The following is a 22,878-nucleotide window of genomic DNA, read 5'->3' as shown; positions in this document are numbered from 1 at the left end:
TGACCCAAAATTCACCTCAAGATTTTGGATGAGTCTACAAAAAGAGCTTGGAACCAAATTGAATTTCAGTACAGCGTTTCACCCGCAAACCGATGGACAATCCGAAAGAACGATCCAAACTCTTGAGGATATGTTGAGAGCCGTGGTACTCGACCGAGGGGGAAGTTGGGAGGCAGCACTACCACTGATCGAGTTCGCCTACAACAACAGTTTTCAGGCAACGATAAACATGGCGCCGTATGAGGCATTATATGGAAGAAAGTGTAGATCGCCGCTCTAGTGGGATGAGGTTGACGAGAGAAGAATACTCGGACCTGATGCAGTTGAAGAGATGGTGGGAATCGTTTGACAAATTCGTGAGAGGATAAAAGAAGCTCAAGACAGACAGAAATCATACGCGGATGTCCGACGAACCGACGTACAATTTCAAGCTGGCGATAAAGTTTTCTTGAAGGTATCTCCGTCAAAAGGGATAACACGATTCGACGTCAAGGGCAAATTGAAACCGCGATTTATCGAACCTTACGAAATTCTCGAAGGAGTGGGCCCCGTTGCATACCGTTTGGCGCTACCACCAAACCTTGGAAATGTTCACAACGTTTTTCATGTGTCGCAGTTACGAAAATACGTGTTCAACCCGAAGCACGTGATCCGTTTTGAGGAAGTCGCGTTGAATCCGGACTTAAGCTATGAAGAGAGACCCCAATCTATTCTGGACCGAAAGATCCAAATTGTGAGAAATAAAAATGTTGCTTGTGTGAAAGTACTATGGGAAAATCATGGGCATGAAGAAGCCACGTGGGAGAATGAGGATAAAATGATGGAATTGTATCCCGAACTCTTTACTTGAGGGTAACAAATTTCGGGACGAAATTTCTGCTAAGGTTGGTAGGATGTAACGCCCCGTTTTTCTAAACCTAAATTGTGAACCATAAATTACGGGTTTTAATGCTATTATTTTTTTTTCGAGGGCCGTGAATTAATTGTTGTTGATTGGAGATTTGTGAAATAAATGATTATGCGAATTTAATTAATTCTTGTCCGTGAGGAATATTTATTGGACTCAATTCCGTGTTGGATTCGATAAATTAAATAATTAAAATAAAAATCTAGTCCGTGATAAATAAATTATGGACTGCACAATTTAAAATAAAATACAATGGGCTGCGAATTAATCTAAACCAACTAAAATAAAATATCTTTAATTCAATATTTAATTAAAGATTTTATGTAGATTATCCTGCTCCGTGATGGAATTTTCCTCCTCCGTAAGCTGCAAATAAAATACCAAACAAACCCAGATTTAATCAAAATCACGTTAAAATAAAAAAAGAAAATTTGAATCCTACTCTTTCCCCACGTTGGGAAAAACCGTCCCCCATCTCTCCCACAAATCTCTCCCGTATCTCAACCCCCTCTTCCCTATATAAAATCTATAATCAGTTATATCCCCTCACCAATCGTCCTCTGCAATCTCTGCAATCTCTGCAACCAATCTTTCTCCTTCAAGGTAAGCTACGTCTATCGTTTGTATCTAAACTTTCTCCTGCTTCAAAAAAATCTAACATCAAATTGTTGCTATTGGCAGTAATCAAAATTATCCAGCTTCAAGAACCTGTTTTTCAGCCGTGTGAACTTCACAATCCAAATTCAATTCAAAGAGGTATATTTCCTACCCAATCTTAAAACGTGAATTTCTGCATTCTGCACCATTTATCACATACTCAGCATCAATCTCCCAAACAAAGAACTAATCATTAGCAATCAAGCATTCAAAACCAATCGAATGTTACTAATTGGAACCCCCCTTGCTGCGAACCGAAAATTAAGAACGAACAGAAACACTTTTTGAATGAGAACTTATCTTTCGGGTGAAATCGGGGTTAATTGGGGCTGCGTGGTATCTGTTCGAGGTTGGTTCGGTGATGGACGATGGCTGAATTGGCGGCAGCAACACACCTTCGCGGCGGAGCAGCGACGCGGTGGCTGGAGACGGCTCGGTGCAGTGACAGCAGCCTTCCCGACGGCGGAGGCGGAAGGTGACGCCAGATCTGATTCCTTCAAGGCGTCGAGCTTCTGAAATCGTTGCTTCCGTCGAGAGAGTCATCCGTCGAGAGAGAGAGATAGAAAAGAGAATGAGAGGTGGCGTGGAGATGGTAGGAGGAAATTGGGCTTTTTGTTGGCTAAAAAAAAAGAGAATTGGGCCGTATAGATTAAATTGGGAGACTTGGTAGTTTGGGTTCCAAATAATAAAAATGGGCCTATTAAATTAAATGAGATGTCTTGGGCAATTGGGCTTCATAAATTGACATGGGTAAATTATTAAAGATGGATTCCATTTAATTGTTGGACCTTAAATTGTAATTGAAGATAAAGTGGAGGAATTAATTAAATCTTGGGCTTTTAATTAAATGATTCTGGCCTTTTGATTTTAATTGAATTGGGCTTGATAAATTATTTTAGGTGATCAATTTAAAGTTTGGGCCTTCTTTAGTGGGGGTGTTGATTAATTAAATTAAAAGACATAAGGTGGGAAGGAATTAAGTTTTGGGCCGATAATTAATTGTGACAAATATTTAATTAATCTCCAGTATAATTCGAAGAGGGAGTAAGTTTATCTTATGTCGGAAATAATTAATTCAAAGAGAAATAATAGCGGGGATTTAATTACGAGCTTAAGTAAATATTAGGATTAATATCTACATTTTGAAGAAAATACGAGGAGCCTTCAGAGCGATTGTTGACGTAAGCGGTCGACCGGCGTCGCACGCGACGCCTTGGGCGGCCGCCGAATAAACGAAAAATCGAGAAAAAAAAAGATAAAAGATTTAAACTAGGGTGCATGCATTTTATTTATTTAATTTGAAAGTGTGTTGATTTATGTGTTATTTTAATTCTAAAGGTGATATCTCGCAAGGGAATCGTGATCGCAAAGGAAAGAAAATAGTTTTGGATTAAGCACTCGAGGTGGGCTCTCTTTTAAATAAGGACAACGTCCTAAATATTTTATCAATGGAAATGAAAATGATTTTATCATGCCGTGATTTGTGTTTTACGTGCCTATCTGGTATGGCTATGTGCCATTGTTATATAAATCGAATTCGGGTCCTCGTAGGGCCGCAAACCCTACCTGGACTAGTGTACACCTATGGTAGATCGTGTGCTAGCTACGGGCTGGCCGGTCTAGTGACTTGGTTTGCGGCCGCATTCCTTGTCATGTATTGGCAGATATGGCTATTGTCTATGGGAAAATGACTGATCAGTCGAATTTTACAATGGGAAATGATTTGAGTGCCTCGGGCCTTTCTAAAGCTAAACCCCGATGGTTACTTGTGAATGGCATGATAAATTACTTTTGTTGCAAATGTTTTCGGCATTAGCCCCTGGGTATTCTTAAAATACTCAGCCCTGCATGTGTTTTCCCTATGTGCAGGTTGAGCGGCGACGAGGATGTGGTGGTGTTGAGCAAGTGAACCTAATATGTTATTGATGTCTTTGAACCTTGAGTGTCGTTGTGTCGTCACACATGACGTCACTCTTTCTCTTGGTCGTTTCCGCTGTGACGTGTCGTTAAATTATGAATTATTTGGGCCGACAACTTTAATTGTTGGGCTATTGGATGTTCTGAATTTCTTGTTGGATAATATTAAACTCTTGCTTATTCATTTGGATATTAATTGTTGGTCCATCTTGTGTTGAAACCCTAATTCTTTTCGTCTTTCTATTTAATTCTTTTAATCACGATCGCCCGTATTTATTAACCCTAAAGGGCGGTCGTGACATGGTCATCTCCCAGCAACACCGAGCCTTCAGATTCCTTTAAATCTTGGAACCAGTCGAGATTGGAGGACATATGGAAACTGCAGCCTGAGTCCATGATCCATAGCCTTGATAATGGGCTATCCTCCACCACATTGAGAGCTCTTGCCTCTTCAATTTCCTCAGTGATAGCTGCTGTGCCATCTCCTTTGTGATTTTCAGATTGCTTTTTCTTCCAAGCAAAACAATTTTGCTTGATGTGTCCTGGTTTCTTACACCAGAAGCAGCTTCTAGATTCCTTTTGATCTCCTTCCTTAGATGATCTTGGCTTCCACTTGTCAGATGGGGGTTTCTTGAATTTGAATTGTTTCTTTGAAGTTGCCTTCACATTGAGGCTTTCAGCAGCTTGATCGATTGGCTTGCTGACACATTTCTGCATTGCCTTCAGCTTTAATGCAGAAAATACCTCCTCCAAAGTCACTTTCGAATCCCTTCCAAGAAGTATTGAGTCTTTGAATTGCTCAAAACTCTGAGGCAGAGCATTCAATAACATCAAAGCTTTATCCTCATCTTTCATGGGATCATCCACACCCTCAAGATCATCTATATACTTTCGAAAATCTTCCAGCTGATCCGCCAGATTCTTGGAGTCAGAAAATCTAAAGTTGAACAATCTTTGCTTGAGATGCAACCTATTGGAGATTGACTTCTCCATATATATTTTCTCCAATTTCTCCCACACTCCCGCGGCATCATCCTCTTTCTGAACCTCCCTCAAGACTCTATCGCTGAGGCACAAGACAATCGAGCTATACGCCTTGTATTCCAGTTCTTGACATTTCGCCGCATCCATCCCTTGAATCTCTTTCTTGTCCGTCTTGGATTTCACATAATCCCAGACGCCTTGCTGCATCAGAACAGCTCTCATCTTCAATCTCCACAGGCCGAAATCATTTTCGCCGGTGAATTTCTCAACGTCGAACTTTGCGGTAGACATTGTTGAATTCGTCGTCCTTCTTCGATTCCCACAGACGGCGCCAATTTGTAATGCTATCAGATACGCGACTCAATCTTGTTATCACAACGAGATCGATTCCGGAACGAGAAGAACGAATACTTGATATGAAAATGAATAAAAAAAACAATTCTTGGAGAGTCAATGGAAATCTTGTGTTTTATTTGTGTGGAAGATTACAAAACTCATGGATGGAAAAATTCTTTTTCTTTTTCCACAGCTCGGCTCTATTTAACTAACACTTATCTAACAACTAGTTCAAACCTAACGGCTTTCATTTAAAGCTAACTAACTAGTCGCATCCGACGACGTGCATCAGTTAATAACAACTGTCAACTCCGAACTCGTTTAAGTTCGGCCAACACCGAGCACCAACACCGAGCACCGAGCACCGAGCTCAACACCGAACATTGAGCTCGGTTAATCCGTGAGCACGACTACAAACTCGACCAATCACCGAGCATGATTGCAGTTCGTCAGATCACTGAACAGCATATCGGTCCCTAATCGCCGAACAGTATATTGGTAACCGAACTGAACTGATTGTGCAGTTTTGCCCCAATCCTATCGGTCCCTAATCGCCGAACAGTATATTGGTAACCGAACTGAACTGATTGTGCAGTTTTGCCCCAATCCTCATAACAGTTGTACCCCTGTTCCCACTTCCATACGCCACTTGCCCTCTCAACGAATTTGACAAACTCAAAGAGTCTCTCTCTTTCTCACTCTCTCTATACATAAAAGGTATGTAAATTATTTTACTGATTTTATTTTTTATGGTGAATCAAGCATGGTGCACAATATTGACATGTATAATCTCTCTCTCTTTCTCTTTTAATTGCGTGTGTGTGAGTGTGCATAAAATGACAATTTTGAAAGCTAATTAAGGTCACATATAGGGCCCCCGACTCAGCCCCACGAGCTCGTCTGATCGAGGTCAAACTGCAACAACCGATCGAGGCCCGAAACGAGCCACAACAAGGCCAGCCCGATCTAGACACTTCAGTTCAGGAAATAGATAGTTGAGAATATTTTCGATTATGTATTTCCTTATCTTTGCTTTAGATTGAGTTTCAGTTTCTGCTTTTAGTTATTTTATGGCATGAATTCGTGGTCTTGTATTTTGAAACTGAATTGACTTTTTATAAATAAAAGAAATCAGTTTTTTGCCCATTTAACTCTAAATAAAGTAGCATATGACAAAAAATTTCAACCATTTTTCTGACTTCAATACATTACAAGAACTGACTATTTTTCACTTATAATAATGTGTCTCCTGATTTATACTCATAGTGATTTTTACTACGGTATATATAGAAACATGATTTAAATTTTTTTGAAATTTTTTAATTGTATTTTAAATTAATTACCCATCTTTATAAATTAATTACCCATCTTTAGTTTTATATTAATTACTCATAGAGTTGAAAAAATGACTGTAATACAAAGATACACTAACCGGGCGTAATACAATCCAATGAAGAACGAAGAAACTAAACGGAAATAAACTGAATTGAAATAACAAATTAGAAACTATAAACCGTAGATATAATTTGTAAGCAGAGTCAAGAAGTCATCTTTCCGCAAGACAAGATACGCCCCGGTAGTGCTCTAGGTTTGGCGTGTCGTCCCCAAAGATAAAACGGCTTCGTCTCTGAAGTAGCAGCACCGCTAGTAGCAGAGCTCCGGCGAACGGGAGTAAGGCGGGGGCAGAGCTTCGACGGGAAGATTATGCAGAGAGGGAGAGAGCGTGTATGCAAGAATACTTGAGTTTGTTGTTTGTTCAATCGTATGCAATGCATGGAGTGACTACCTATTTATAGGCCAAGTCCACCCATTGGGCATTGATGGAGTCAACAACCATTATGTGTGCCATGATGGCTTGACTGTAACCGCCGGGGGTTACTGATGAAGGGGTTGGCGGCGGAAGCGTGCAACATTTAATGATCACATAAATTTGATCTATTTAGCAGATTATTTAGATAAATTCTATTCGCATAATTATCACATGTATCATGCTCATAAATTGAATTAAAACATGCTTTAGCATAGGGATGTCAATTTAGCCCGCAACCCGTGGGCTGACCCGAATAGCCCGCCAAATTTATAGGGTTAGGGCTGAAAATTTCCAGCCCGATAAAATTACAGCCCGATTCGCCCGCACCCGATTAACCCGCAACCCGTTAGGGCCAGACCCGAAAACCCGATGGGCTGGCCCGAAAACCCGATAAAATTTATATTGTTCTATTTGTTTGACTCTAATTCGACACTTCATTGATTATTTTATAATACAGATTACTGAAAAAATAACTTTCCATTTTATATATTAAATATATAAATTATATATTAAGTTTTTATTAATATAATAATAGATAAATGAATTAGAAACTTCAAATTCACTAAAAATATATATTTAAATTTCTAAACATGCTTTAAAATTTCTTGATATTTATGTTTTATGTTGCATAAATCTCAAATATTAGTATTTGATCATGTTAATATTTGAGTTTACGCATATATCTCAAATTTATCATAATTATATATTTTACATTTTATAAATATAACTAATTTTCACCATTATTTATTGGATTGATTGCATGTTAATTTTATCGGTAGCAACCCGATTAACCCGATGGGCTAGCCCGAAACCCGAGCTTTTAGGGTTAGGGCTGAACTTTTATAACCCGAAAAAATAACAACCCGATTAGCCCGCAACCCGAATAGGGTTGGCCCGAAACCCGGTGGGCTGGCCCGATTGACATCCCTACAGTTTAGCATATAAAATCCCTAAAACATGCTTACTACAGAATTAACCAATTTACCTCGTTGATTCAATCAAGAATCGATGATGGCTTGCTCCGTCTCCACGTGAAGATCTTCAATACTCGACCTTGGATCTTCTGACCGGTGTCCCAGACTATACGCTGATATTTGTGTGGGCAAATCTCACCAACGTTCTAGGACTTGAATAACGAAGACAGAACTCAGCTCACGGAGGAGGCAAAATTCCGAGCTCTCTCTTTCTTAGAGGGGGACGAAAATTTGATAGAGTAATAATGTTGTGTTTTCTGTCTCATTTATTCTCCTATTTATATTAAGTCACATATTGGGCCCAGTTAGGGATCTAAGGAAGAGTTTGGAACATGCCTCACCCAATTAGCTTTTTACCAATTAAATTGAACCCACAATTTAATATAAGTTTATATTGGAATATTACAAGCAGCCACTACAGAAGTAATATTGCACTGCCTTCCAAATCCGAAATTACAAGTATTCCGGGTTTCCTTTAATTGCATTTAATTTATTTCCCGCGCTTAAGATAGAAACATCCATTAATTAATTATTGTCTGCTATGGACTTAATTAATTAACATATTTTAATCTCCAAGAGTGGACTTAGCAAGAAACTCTTATTTATTATTCATGGAGTAATTAAACTCCAACTAGCTAGGTTCCGATTAATAAAACCTTGTTTCGAGCTCCTCTTGTGGATGTTATCAAACGAGACTCTCCTCGCGCACGATTCAACGTAATAGCAATCCTAGCACCGCTAGATAATGATCGTCACTACCCAATATACCTGGATCGTTGGGTGACGAAAAACCCACACCTTTGGTAAGTCAAAGTAGTAGATACTCAATATCGTATGCTCAATGCTAACGTACATTGATTAAGAAATTAATTATCAAGACCTCGTCTTTCAGTAGATAGCATAAAGACTCGTCTTGCTGTTAGATCCATTCAGTGCTATACCACATCAACGTCATCTTATTTCAATAAGGCTTAGAAATAATCGGACTGACATTGCAACCTTTCAAGATAGGTAGTCTAGGCATATCTAGGTTTTGAAATTCTTATTTTTCTTTGTTTAGAACTGACCGTGTTACCTTAAATTGGACGATGCCCACAACCGGTCTACTAAAACAAAGGCTTAGACTTTGTTACGTTTGCTTATACATTTAATATGCAATAAACAACCATTAAATGTAAAACATAACAACATTATGACAAAATATAATCTGTTGCATTTATTGGAAAATAACAATTAGAGTTTTACAGTATCCAATCACTCGAAAGGTGATTTCTAGTATACAAAACCCTAACAACTGACTGGTGCACTAGCCATTGGGAGCTGAAGAGACACGACGCATCTGGACACACTACACGACGGGATACACCATGGACCGTCGGGGTCCATCGGGGACCTTTTGTCTCCTGTTATGCGTCGGGGTCCAGCGGGGACCTTTTGTCTCCCGTTATGCGTCGGGATCCAGCGGGGACATGACGTGGACCAGGACCACCATGAGTCGGGATCCGTCGGGGATAGCGTGGAGTTTGAGGTGGTCTAAAAAGAACAAACAGGGCTTGAACCACGCTCAACGACCAGCTCTAAAGAGCAGCCCAAAGACCAATTGCCAAGATCCAAGATCCAAGGCACAAGGCACACGGTGCCCGGTACATGGGGCACGGTGCGCGGCTCGTGGCTCGCGGGCGAGCGGCGGCGCGCGCGCGTGCTCGCGCGTGTGGGCTCTGTCACCCATCTGATTCCACGATAATTATTACACATAATAATTATCTTATTAAATAAGAAATTTATCATCCCCGATGTGAGATAATTAACATTCAGTTAATTAATCCATTAGTTTTTCTCATAGCTCATGTCTAGCTTTATCACCGGGAATCGGATTTGAGAAAATGAATATACTACGGTCATCTACTCGGAACGTAGATCGAAACTATTGCATTTAATTTCACAAAATTAAATGTCTTATAACATTTATTATTAGTCAAAGTCGTTTGATCAAGCACGAATCCAACAATCGGAAATACACGAAGGTTTCCTTCACGTTAAGTACTATGTAGGTGTCACATGCATAATTCGATTGAACAAAGCTAATCCAAGCTTAAAATATTTAGTTTACTTTATTTCTTGTAATTGTGTACATGATTAATTATCTGATTTCTTGCATTAGAGTAATTCAAATAGAATCAAAAGTTGAAGTGAAAGTAAACTAAAACTTGGTTCTGATATGGTATAAACTAAAACTTGGTTCTGATATGGTATATATGGTGTATATGTTTATATAGATTTTGAGGAAGACATGAATTTAAATATAAAATTAATAAAGTATGAGAGATATAGAGATTAAATAGTTTAAGTAGTGTTAATTATAGATAGTAGTGTAATGTGTGACAAAAAAAATTTCAAAAAATAGAAGTATACTAATTTTATAGAAGAACTATATTTTTTAGAAAGAGAGTGAGTATTAATTAAGGAAAATGAGATTTCTTTTTCCATATTAAGAATGACTTCGCCTTAGTCTTGGTCTTATCATAATGTGAGTCAATAATGAGCCATCACTATTAACGTAGCTAATTAATTAAACCATGCAAAATACTATGTAACTTCCTTATATAGATTTATGGTATTTAATTTGACTTTTCAGTAACACAAATATGCAGTTTATGATATCATATAATATATGAATTAAAAATGAGAAATAATTAATTTGGCATTGAGAGTTATAGATTAAAAGGCATCAATATAATATTTGGTTGACAATTTTTTTGTTTTTTTATTTTAGTTTAACCACAGGGGTACCGAATCCGCCTTTTGGCGGAATCCGACTAATCCTGCTGGACCGGGCTTGCGGATTAAGGCCGAAAGTCTCCCAGCGGGTGGCGGGGTTTGAACCCGTGACCTCTTTTTGGTTTTTAATTGAGGTATAACTTCACCGAAAATTTTGTTGTATATTTGAGAAAATGAATAGTTATTTGATTCGTCCTAATCAGGCCCGTCCCTTGGCCCGTGCGGCCTGTGCGGCCGCACAGGGCCCCCAATTTTCAGGGGCTTCTGAAATATTTCAGCCCATATACATGTATTCCTATTTTTTCAGCCCAACAAAGCTATTTCTCTTGTATAGCAACGCCCAGGCCTTTTTCTAGCACCGTGACTATTTTTTGAAGTCATATTTGCGTTCTACAATGACACAAGATAGACTGAATGATTTGGCCATAATCGCACTCGAGAGTGAGATGCTGGAGAAGATTGCATATGAGAACATCGTCGAAGATTTCATTTCAAAGAACACCAAAAGAATGATGTTGTTCAAGTAAAGACTATGCAATCGAGGTTCGAAATGGTATATTTCTTTAATTATCATATAGCTTTAAAATGCATTGTCTTTTTTTTCTATAGTGGTAGGCCTCATTTTAGATTTTTGCACAGGGCCTCTGATTTTGTCGGACGGCCCTGGTCCTAATCCTATATATAATAGATAAAATTTTTGTTGTTATAAAGTTTTGGAATTTCTAACGTGGACAATGGATCAAATGAGAATATACTTCTCTCGTGAGAAATAAGAATATATCATATATGGACAAATTCATGAATTGATAGGAATAAGGAAGGAAAAAAATATGGAGACATTTCGTTGTTTCTTAGTAAGTTTGGTTAGTTGTTATTATTTGTTCTTGATCCTATTTTAATTCTCAATTCCATTTTAATGGGCCGGTCTGGGCTTAGAATTTATATTCGGGTTTTCTTATCCAATCTAGCTGAACTATTTGGGCTTTAGTTTGTTGGACTATGTAAATCTATTATAAAATCTATTATACTACAAAAAGAATTGGAATAGTTAATGGCTTCGAATTTACAATGTAATGTTGTAATCACAAAAGAAATTTTATGTTTTATCACTATAGAAAGAGCGTGACAAAAAATATTTATGTTTATTTAATTAATATTGGGCTTGATGATATTAAGACCGATGTTGGGCTTTTGCGTAATGTATTATTTTGTTCACACGAGCCTCTACAATGGGTATGGATGTCCGGCGGACACCAAAAAAACACCTCCTACCACGTCATAAGGACATCCCACTGCACAATAGCGGACATTCATAATAATAAAAATTCACAAATTCACAAATATGCAATTTACGGAATTAAAATTTCGACACGAACACGGGGAAAATGCATCGATTTTATTTATATAGTAAAAAACATACATGATTATTTTTAAAAAATACATAGTTAAAAAAAATCAAAAATCGGGACGTCCACGGGACGTCGGTCGTGGCACCGCAATAGCGGGATGGACGTCGCCGGAAGGCCGCGGATACCTCACATCCGCCGGGGACGTCCGCGTCCGCCTCTTCCGACCCAATGGCGGACGTCCCGCGCGGATGCCCGGCATGCCGGTCCGATATCCGCCGGGACATCCGCCATTGCGGATGCTCTTAGCCCTATCCATTTATTTGTGAAAGAGTGACAACACGAGGAGACAAAGGTAAAGAGGAAGGAAAGACAACAACAAAAAGAGGAAAAAAAACCTTCCAATTTTGAAATCTAGACGGCAGTTGGTGAAACGGCGAGCCAGCAATGACCTTCTATAACTTACTTTAATTTGCTTTTTTTTATGACTCTCACTTCTATAACTTATTTTATCTTGCTTCTTCCTAAACTAAGTTGATGGGACATCAACTTTCACTGTTTTCAACCCATGACTTTCATTTTCTGAACTTGCAGTTGCCCCCGGCTATATAGATGTTTTGTTTATGAAGCAAAATTTGAGATCATTTTCATAAAAACTAACATTAGATCACATCCATAACTAGTATAACATTTAGTACTTAAAAAGAAAATGATTTATAAGTATCCAATCACCTATGAAATTGGAAATACTTTGTTCACTTTCCAATACTAAAACACTATGACATACATCACCAAATAACAAAAATTATTTGTGGTTGGAGGGATACAAATCATGATTACCACCTTCTCCTTGAGTGACTCCTACTTGTTTTTTCTTGTTCCACTTTTCAATCTCCTTCTCCAATAGCCCTATTTCTTCACTATCTTCACCATCCCTTTTCCTCACATATACAAATCTTCCCTTCCTCATTTTGAATGGCAAATCGAAGCACATTTTGATAGCAAAAAAATAATATTTTGGAGAGAGAAGTTGTCAATATTTATATACTTAGGCAAGAAGATTGATTAGATTTTTTTGGTGATAAAAACTAGGTTTGATAATGGCATAATGTCATCATGCCATTTGGAGTCATTGGAAATTTTGTTCTTGGAGTCAACTAGCTAGTATAAAAAGTTAGTAATTAACAACTATACTCACTATTTTACCAATCACTTTTTGAGTTCCTTTTTTTTATCTCATGTGAATCCAAAATCGTTACTTTTGATGAACACTGTTTCAATGTGCAGTAAGATTGTAAATCACAATAATATAAATAAATTATGCTCCCCCCATTCACAAAAAGCAGTCTTAAAAAATTACAATATGGTCTCGAATTTTAAATTTATGGCTTCAAACATTAATCACTGTGAATCAATTAGAAAATTAGGGACACCTATATTTTGATTTTTAAGAGAAGAGAGAATAACAATTTCCCATGGCCCGTTATGCGCCAGGCCCATAACTGAAGCCCATCGATCACACACATGCTAATTTTTGTTTGAGTGCTTTTTAAATACTTGTAGTAGTTTTTACTTGAGTTCTACATTTTAAAGTTTATTTCTATGCATTTTAGGAATGTCAATCTACATTAGTGGAATTATTTGTATTATATGTGAGCGTGATTTTAAGATTACAACAAATGTTTTTCAATTGCCGATTTATTAATATAGGAAAATACCTAAAGATGGGATGAGTGGACATAATGAAATCTTGTGCTTTGAAGTTGTGATGAAATTTCGAAACATGGAATTCAATGTCAATAGGACTAGTATTGTCCCCCTAAATAGTTTTCTCAAAGAATCTTCATTTATGACCAAAAATATGAGAGGAAGGGCGGAGAGAGTAATTCGTTTAAAAATTACTAGTCGGTAGAGTGACGATCTGAAAAGTTATGAATTTAAAAAACGGACTAAGTATTTATTATATGCATAATTTTTGTGGTGCGTGTATGGGTTGGCGCGCATAGAAGACCTTCTCTTGGATGACTCGTTCCCGTATAATATCGTAAAAAATAGTAAATCACCCAATAAAACCTTAGAACTGATTTTATTTTATTTTTTTCTTCTCTTGTGGAGTCTCTTACACTTCCGAAATTGAAGTGTAGTTGCGTGTAGCAATGGTGAAGGAATTTGTGGTGTCTGACATTGTTATACTATTGTTTAAAATTCTTGTTTAATTTGCATTTATTATTTTGTTAAAAGAAGAAAATCGTTAAGCACTCTTAACTTAACCCGCAATCTCATTTAATTATGAAATTGCGTGAGATAAAGAGAAGTTGACGGTTATAGTACTGATTTGTTGCCCAAATTTTAAGCCAAAAAAGTTCCATACGACAATGACCACTAATTGCAATTATTTATAATTTATAAGGTTACACGCCAATCATATAAATCCCTATTTTATACGTTTGAAAGGTTAGCAATTGTTGATCCGAGTGGGGTCGGGTGATCGATCAACGCCCCTCTAGCCCACGAACACAGGAAAACTCTATTCGGCTATTAGAGTTGTCGGAGACTCAACAATTCGACAGCTCAGCTCCAATCTAAACGGATTCACTTCCATTTTTCATCCAACAAAGAACTAAAAATGGAAGCTACCAAGCTTTGTTGGGGCAAGTTCAATGTATATGGCACATTCCATCATCCCCAATCTACACTTATTTTGTTCTTGTGCTTTTATAAGAAATTAATTGACAATTTTGATGTTTGTACCAAATTTCCATTCCACCACTGTGCTAGATACTTTTTCAGTCTTATTGCCGATACGAAGGAGCCGCCAACTTTTTTTTCCGTTATACAAGATGCTTGCGCGTTCCTTGATTCCTTCCCCCTTAGAAAGAAGCATATGCGCGAACAGTAGTGGACGAAGCGAAAACGAGAATGTCGAAAACATAATTAGATTAGTTCACTCTTTACCAACATCCTTACACTTTTTTGCAACCATATATCTACTTAAACACAACGCACCATTAATACGACTAGGGACCTAATATTCCATCCATGCAAAATATACACCTAAACACAAAAACCACATACTATTATATTAGAAACTTAGATAGATCAGCTTCATATATTTTTTTAGGCTGCCGCCACAGTCTCCGCTTCCACGGCAGTGGCAGCCTGCTCGGGGTGGTGGATTTCGCCACCCTTAGCCGCGGCACGCCTCTCTTTGCTTTCGTCTTGGTTCATTTGCTGCTCTCTACACTCCAAGCTACAGAATGCTGTGTCACCCCTATAATCATGGACCAATTAATTGAAATTGACCAATAATTAGTGATGATTTATTAAGCTATGGAACCAATAATTGATGCATGTGAAACAGGGGATTCTCATCATAGTCCTTATTTGAATTAATATTCATGACCAAAATTATAATAAATGTGTTACATATATCAACCAAAATTAGTCTCTATCGAAGGCTATTTTTTGTCGACGATGGTAGCATGTATTATGTACTATTATAACATGATACATTCTTCTATTATTCGACCAACATAATTTATGAGACCATTTATAACTAGAGATTGGTTTTGTGATGCTTCAAAGAGATAGATCTTATCTAAGATTACTCAATAATTCACAAGAACATATCATTCACGTAATCAAGAGAATATTTCCATATAAAGTGAGTTTATAATTTATAAACATTACTAATATTACTAACAATTGACAACAATATCGATCATAAAAAATGTATGGATAGTATTAAATTAGAGAATAAGCTACTTTATGTGAAAGGAATTCATTTGATCATTAATAAACCAATAAAATTTGATAAAAACATAATTAAATTATTGATTTCAGGAGTATTTTTTTATTAAATATCTTTCATTTGTTGAGTCACATAAACAAGTGCTAATAAAACTTGAAAATTAGCAAATTTAAAAAGTAAGTTACGAAGCAATTTCCGCTATTTCCGGTGATTTTTTACGACGACGGCAGCGGCGGCGGAATGGTGGTGGTGGAGTAGTGAAAAAGGAGAGAAGACGGAGGAATTACCTATACATATAGATATCGCGACCGGGCGCCAAACTGCGGTTGCAGAGACCGCAGCTCCTGAGAAAATCCGGCGTCTCCTCACTCAAACTGCCGGAAAAAGTCCTCCTGACGTGTCGCGGCGACAGCATGTGATAGAATTCGCCGCCGATCGGAGGAGGCGGCGGCGCATCCGTGGTAGCGACGTCGACGGTGAATCGAGACATGCTGCTGGTTCTCGCGAAAGTAGGGCGGCTACGCTTCCCCAACATCAATTTTCGATCGGAATTCTATCACACTTTGTGCGTGCGTTTGTGTGTGTGTGTGTGTGTGTGTGGGTGGGAGTTTTTGGGGGGAGAGATAAAGAGATGGTTGGAGTGAATCGTGGCCGTTGGATGTGTTGCACATTTTTCTAGATGTCCACGTCATCATCAGTTTCTATTTTTAATCGATTTATATTGTCATTTGTTTTTTTGTTTTTTTTTGCGCTGATTGGCTATGAAAAGAGTAGTTATTGAACGAAACGTATATTAGCAAACATTTTTTAATTTTGAAAATATAATTCTGATTTCGAATGCGATTGATTTGATTAATCACAATTTTGTCAAACTTAATTATATTTACTTTGCTTATGAATTTGATAGTACATAAAGGTGTTTTTATGGATGTTATTTTTGTGTTATGAATTATTCATGTTAATTTTACCTTGTTATTAGGATGAGAGTAATGTCGAATCAAATTAAGTCAAACAAGATATGTTAAATTCATAAATGTTTAGGAATCTTTTATAGTAATAGTTTTTCAAAATCTCCCCATTTTTGAGAATATTGAATTTATATCTTGGTCGATTTATTGAATCTGATAATGCAATGATTGCAACGGTAAATAATTCATGAAAGGCGGTTCTAATTTTCTCTTAATAACAATGTTAATATTTATTTGTTTTATTCGCCAATATTAGGGTGAATCTTACAGGGTAGAAGCTCAGAAATATTTTCGAGTAAGTTATATTTTTCTACGGCTCATATATAGTACTCCTATTTGACTATTGAAATTTAGATATACTTTCGAGTGAATTATTTTTTCAATAATCCACAAACATACAATGGGGTGAAATAAAAGCTCACATGATAATATGTAAGTAAATTTTACCTATTATTCATTTGATCAAAGTATTGAACTTCACTCTCTCTCTCTTTTCAACTTTTGACTAGTCATCTCAATAATTTTGAGCTAAATTATTTCTTTAATAAAAATTTGAACACACAGTTTAGTTGACTGTTGTCTTTTTGTTCTAGCTTTCACTAGTAAGGTCGGCAATTGGCATTGGTAATCGTTATACAATTGACTATACATAAATAGAACCGACTTATGTACTTTTACATACACATATTTATGGTATATTTTTGGTAGCACCAATAATTGACAAAATTTAAATCACACACTAATATTTTGAGAGATCGATTTTTAGAATTGGGGGAAAAGAATTATTCAGTCCATTGCTAATTAGAAAAAAGATTGAATTTTAGTGATAAAAATAGATTAAACATATAAAAATAATGTAATTTTAATATTTTAGTATGGTGGAATATGGCAATGTGGTAAAAAAACCTTTATTCATTTTTAAGAAACTATGTAAAATAAATTATTTTTTAAGAAACTATGTTTATTAGACTAAAAATAGTATTTTGCTTTTACTCACAAGATAAATAGTGTATATTATAAAAAAATTAGGGAAAAAAATGGCAAGCCGTCTGACTCGTTTTCCCTTCAGCCAGGCATCTTGTACGTCCCACCACCCATGTAATGCATCCCTCCCCCAACCGATCCCGGACTGGCCCTCATATCGTTATGGACAGTCTAACTTTTCTTTCCTGTCAATAATTCCATCACGAAATAGCGTGTAGTGTGTCCTACTTAGTCAAAAATATGTAGACATGTGTGATAAAATGCTTATTTTTGATAAATGACCTTTAATGCATCTTATTCACATTGTATTTAAATTTAATATTTTTATAAAAATGGTATTTGTATTTCACCAATTTTTTATTTTTTTTTATATTTCTTAAAAGCCATGCTAAATGCAAATTAAACTCAAATGTGAATATATAATTAGAATGGAAAATGGGTCACTCTATTGTTTTGAATCCCATATAATATGTGTGCTTCGTATGTTTCCAAATACTCCTACTAAAACTTCAAATTAAAATATACTCCTATATGAGTGGATTCATAGATTAAAAATTGTTGAATTTGTAGAATTGATAGTGGCATGGCCAATCTTTCTTTATTAGGTGTGTAGCCCATCCAGGGTTGCAGAGTCAGTGGGCTGTCAATCTTTTATATTTCTTTTATTTTTCCCAAAATAAATTTCCAAAGTTTGAGGGAGAGCCGACCAAACTCACTTTTTGTTATCTATTTAATTTTTCAATTTGAAGATTATTACACACTTGGTTCATACTAATTGATCCGGTTATTCTAGTAACCGATGAATTAATTATACTACTCCTTTTTTACCCTAATTTTACAACATCACCTAGGTCGTTATTTAGGTTATAAAATCTCAAAGTTCACAATTTTTTTATATAAAAAGTTTACTTTAAAAATTTAAATATTCAAATTACCAAATATAGAGACTATAAGTTTAACAAAATAGCCGATAGCATCTCAATAAAGCGAAAACAAAAAAATAGAAATAAAAACAATAAATACAATACTCGTAGACAATCATACCCGGAGATAGGATGCACGTCCCCTAGGTTTGAAAACACAATATTAAATCCCAAAATTATAAATTTTCTCAATTTCTATAAAATGATATAGTTAGGATGTTCGATATTGTTTAATTAGAATAAGTTTTTTTTTCTTTTTAAAATTTTTTTTTTCTTAATTTTAATCACACAAATTATCTCAAGTATCATCAAATACGTCATTTTGTCATTTTGTATACGTATGAGACACTTGAGAAAATTTTAAATTCTTAATTAATATTTCGTTTTCAAACATGTTGAGACTTATAACTAGAATTTGGACGAAATTCATGATTAAAATGGTTATAACCCTAATTTGATTTCTTAAATCGATAATTTAAGGACGTAAATAGGGAGTATTGCTGATTTATTTATTCATTTCAATACATGTATTTAATTAGGAAATTATGCACCTACATATATAGAAGCTATCTCCTTCAATTATTCGTTCCACTTTATTAGGCCATCCACAACGCTGTTCCTATACCGTTCCTTAAACCACTATTTGAGGGCCCCACTGTACTTTTTTACTCCATTCCTTAACTAAGGAACGGAACCTGCAACCCTTCGTTCCTTAACCGTTCCTTAACCGTTCCTTAAATTACTATTCATTCAATTTCATTTTTTTTATTTCCAACCCAATTCAATTTAAATAAACACACTTTAATAAAAAACACACAACATTAAAAAAAATTCAACTTAAACTTAAAAAAATAAAAAAAAGCACACAATTAAAATCCTAAAAACATAAAAAACACAAAATAAAAAACACACAATTAAACGTGGGAAAATAAAAAAACTACTCCGCCGGCGAATCATCCTCCGGAGGCGGTCGAGGTTGAGGGGGAGTCGGAAGGCCAAGTTGTGATGCCATATACACAATTCCGTTCCACCAGGCCGTGAATTGGGCGTACGAGAAGCGGGAAGTGTTCGCCATTGTGGCGGTCATGTACGCCACCATAAGTGTGTCCGAGCCTCCCCGCGAGCCCGATCCCGAGGCCGACTGGCTTGATTCGCCTTGGCCCTTCCTCGCTCTAGCCGTCTTCGCCGCCTTCGTCCCTTGCGACCGACGGCGCCCACGGCTGGATCCCCCGTATTCGTCGGGCATTGGATCCCCCGTACCCCCAAACACCTGCGGTGTACCCTCGCTGGCCTCACCGGTGTCACCAGACGAGTAGCGGCCGCTCGCCGTGTGCTTCGTGCGCTTTGAGGTTGAGCCCGAGCTCGAGCGGACACCGCCGGCCCACCTTTCCTCGTCCTTGACGAGCTGCCAAATATCAACATATTTGAACTGTAGGCCGGTGTCCTGGTAGAAAACGCGCAAAGCCGCCCTCAGAATGTCGGCGCCCGAAGCTCCGCTTTGGTAGTTCGCCGCTTCGGCCGCGTAGATGCCGCAAAATTTTTTGACCTGTGCGTCGACTCGGCCAAAGTGAGCACGGAGCATTGTATATTTGCGCTTCCGAGCCCCTTTCGGCTTAGTCTGGTGGTAGACATCACGGACCTTTTCCCAGAAGCACTTGGCGGCTTGTTGGTTCCCGACGATGGGATCGTACGAGACGGTGAGCCAGGCGGTGTACACCGCCTTAGTTTCTTCGTTGTTGTACGGATGCCGGCCCAGATCCTCCAGTTCCTCCTCCTCCTCCTCCTCGGGTGCCTCAGACGCAGCCCTAGAGCTTCCACCGCCTCGGCTTCCTCCCTGGGTGGGTTCTACGGGGATATCCTCCCGAATCTGGGACAAACCCTGAGAAAGCCGCGAGCCGGGTGGTCGAGCGTAGGCATCCACATCGAAAGTGGGTGGTTGGTACCCACCCGGCGTCGCCGACCCCTGGGTGCCCGGCGTCGACGACCCGGAACCACCTAGTGTGTTGTACATGGTCTCCCAATCGCCGAACGCGTTGAGATCCCACCCACCGGAGCCGCCACCGCCGTAATTCCCGTCGCCGGACATTTTGTGAAGGAGATTGAAATAGAAAATTGGAGAGGAATTGATGTTGGTTTAGGAAGAGTAGATGTGTAGTTGTGTGTGAAATGTAATAAATTAGGTGTATTTATAGAATAAGAAAATAAAAATAAAAATAAAAAAAATTAAAAAAAAAGTTAAAAAAACGGTAATATGACCGTTTAAAAAAATTATAAAAATATATTTTTTTTAAAAAAAATTAATTATTGCGTCATCGCTGAAGTGTCCCACTCGCGGGCCGGCGAGTGGGAAGCACGCACGAAGCGGGGAGCGCCACGTCGCCCGAGCGCGTGGCGGCACAAGCCGTGCCGCGTTCCGTGCCGTCGGCACGCGGAACGGAATGGGAACGGAATGGGAGCGGAACGGTGCGCCGCAACGCGTTCCGCGGCGAAACCGTTCCGACGGAACGGCACGCGGAACGCCGGCGGCACGCGTTGCGGGTGCCCTTAGATTGATATGTTTGAGTGTATGGGACACATTCAAACTTACTAGAAAAGTTTTAACACAAACAATGAATTTGAACAGCTTCTTAAGTAATACTCTATATTTAATAAACGATCTAATTGATTGAAATTCAAGCCACTTAATGACTCAAAAGAACACCATAAAAATATTATTCACCATTCTCTTAAAAAAATAAACGTGACGCAAGCATATTACCACCATCCCATAAATCCTGTATATTATAATGATATGACATAACAATCAATCTTCTCTTAATATGGTCCACTTCTCTAAGTAGAGTTTTTGACAAAAAAAATTAAGTATGTGTATGATATTTTCACCTTTTTTTTATTCTAATGTTCAAGAAAGTGACCCATATATTAGAAAATTGTGTCACATACTAGACCGGTCACCTTGTTAGGCAATGCTAAAGTCTTATAAAAATCATTTTCAACATAATTATGTGACAAAATGTGTCTATTATTGGGGTCGGGCATTATAGTGCAACTTGACATAATGTGACAAGGCTGTAAAACAACATAAAAGATAAATAATTAACTAGTGAATTTTCTATGGGATTAATTAACATTAACCCAACAAATTAATTATGGGATTAGTGTTGTCATTGGAGGGACCCTTCTAACACCACCAACAACTCATGTACTCGAAAAGTGGGTGTTAAAAGCATCACCATTCCTTAAATTAGTTAGCCAATTGCTTAGAATTTTGTGTTATGATACTTTAATCTTGTTTTTTTCTGATATAAAACACAAAATATAGTGTCTACACAAAACTTTCGTATTTTTTCATTATAATTATATTACTCTCTTCATCCATTATTAAATGTCTCATATTTTTATTTTGAGAAATCAGTCATTAAGTATTTTATTTCATTTTTAATAAATAAATCCACATTCTAATATTTCATGATTTCATTTACTACATTTTAGTACTATAAAAGTAATATATAAAGATAAGATCCTCATTCTATTAATTTTTTCTAACTTAGTTTGTATTAGTATTTCCTAAAACTTATTCATTTACTAATATGAACATGAACATGCAAGAAAGATATGTTCGTAGAAACAGCTTATAAGTTTGTGTATTTTTGTAACAATTCAAAATGAGTTTTATTGCTTAAAAAATACATCAAAAGACACACACAAAAGACACACAGACAAGCCCATCCTCAAGATCAGCCTAGCCCATACCCGAAAAAGAAAATCTACTAAACAAGAGTCGAAAAAGAGAAATAGAAACAAGAGGAGGGAAACATCCGACAACAACCATCAAGAATCGACAATCCACAGTAAACCAAAAAATCACGAGAAACCGACACTCTATACACCCCTAGCTCATCTAGCATCATTTGTAGAAAACTAGCAAGTTGGCCTCAAAGATAAATACTCCACTTAATGATACCTTATGCCTATGAGCTATGGGGAAACCCCTCACACCTTCTTCACCAAAGTAGTCTTCGCTCATGTGCCAAATCCTAAAGTTGCCATGTAATTAACTTTGATATTTAATTTATGCATCAATTTCTTTTCATGCTACGTGTAGTTCAACGAAATGTTATGGATACGAATATTATTATATGATATTGAGATAATCAAAGTTGCAAAATTATTGATAATTGATGGGGTGCGTACTAAACAAGCCCAACAGCAATGACGGCCCATCAGCCCAAAGCCCAAGGAAGAGTATGAGTTCGGCATTACCAAAGAGTTCGGCCTCAGCCTACAGCTCGGTAAAAGCCAACCAATCAAGCTCTACTCTCAGATCGGCAACCAAAGCAGTTCGGTCTCAGTATTCGACCGAACAAAGAGTTCGGCCTCAGCCTACAGCTCGGTAAAAGCCAACCAATCAAGCTCTGCTCTCAGGTCGGCATCAAGCTCTGCTCTCAGATCGGCAACCAAAGCAGTTCGGTCTCAGTATTCGACCGAACAAGGAGTTAGTGGACCCATGCAGGATTTCCACAACTTCCAACACACCCACTAC

The 22,878-nt window shown here is 37.5% G+C and overlaps 1 protein-coding gene and 2 long non-coding RNA genes across 5 annotated transcripts; 1 reads left to right on the top strand and 2 right to left on the bottom strand.

The window, feature by feature from the left end:
- Positions 1-1,110: 1,110 nt before the first annotated feature.
- Positions 1,111-2,304, bottom strand: LOC121784937. The gene is made up of 2 exons (XR_006046859.1): positions 1,458-2,304; positions 1,111-1,273 (listed from the first exon to the last, which is right to left on the bottom strand). It is a non-coding gene; the product is annotated as an uncharacterized LOC121784937 (long non-coding RNA).
- Positions 1,442-3,673, top strand: LOC121784940. Of its 3 annotated transcripts, XR_006046863.1 has the most exons (4): positions 1,442-1,510; positions 1,589-1,663; positions 2,903-2,967; positions 3,434-3,673. It is a non-coding gene; the product is annotated as an uncharacterized LOC121784940 (long non-coding RNA). The 3 variants fall into 3 exon arrangements; XR_006046864.1 differs by lacking the exon at positions 1,442-1,510 and having other exon boundaries at positions 1,541-1,663; XR_006046865.1 differs by lacking the exons at positions 1,442-1,510; positions 2,903-2,967 and having other exon boundaries at positions 1,530-1,663.
- A 10,956-nt stretch (positions 3,674-14,629) lies between these two features.
- On the bottom strand, positions 14,630-16,065 carry LOC121783544 (FCS-Like Zinc finger 7-like). Its single transcript, XM_042181644.1, has 2 exons — positions 15,748-16,065; positions 14,630-14,980 (listed from the first exon to the last, which is right to left on the bottom strand). The coding sequence occupies exons 1-2, from the start codon at positions 15,993-15,995 to the stop codon at positions 14,827-14,829; spliced, it is 402 nt and encodes a 133-aa protein (XP_042037578.1). The 5' UTR covers positions 15,996-16,065; the 3' UTR covers positions 14,630-14,826.
- Between the last annotated feature and the right edge of the window lie 6,813 nt (positions 16,066-22,878).

The sequence above is a fragment of the Salvia splendens genome, chromosome 21 (genome assembly GCF_004379255.2).
Source record: "Salvia splendens isolate huo1 chromosome 21, SspV2, whole genome shotgun sequence".
Classification (NCBI taxonomy): Eukaryota; Viridiplantae; Streptophyta; class Magnoliopsida; order Lamiales; family Lamiaceae; genus Salvia; species Salvia splendens.
The sequence above is the reverse complement of the archived record's forward strand: the minus strand, read 5'-3'. Positions and strand labels throughout refer to the sequence as shown.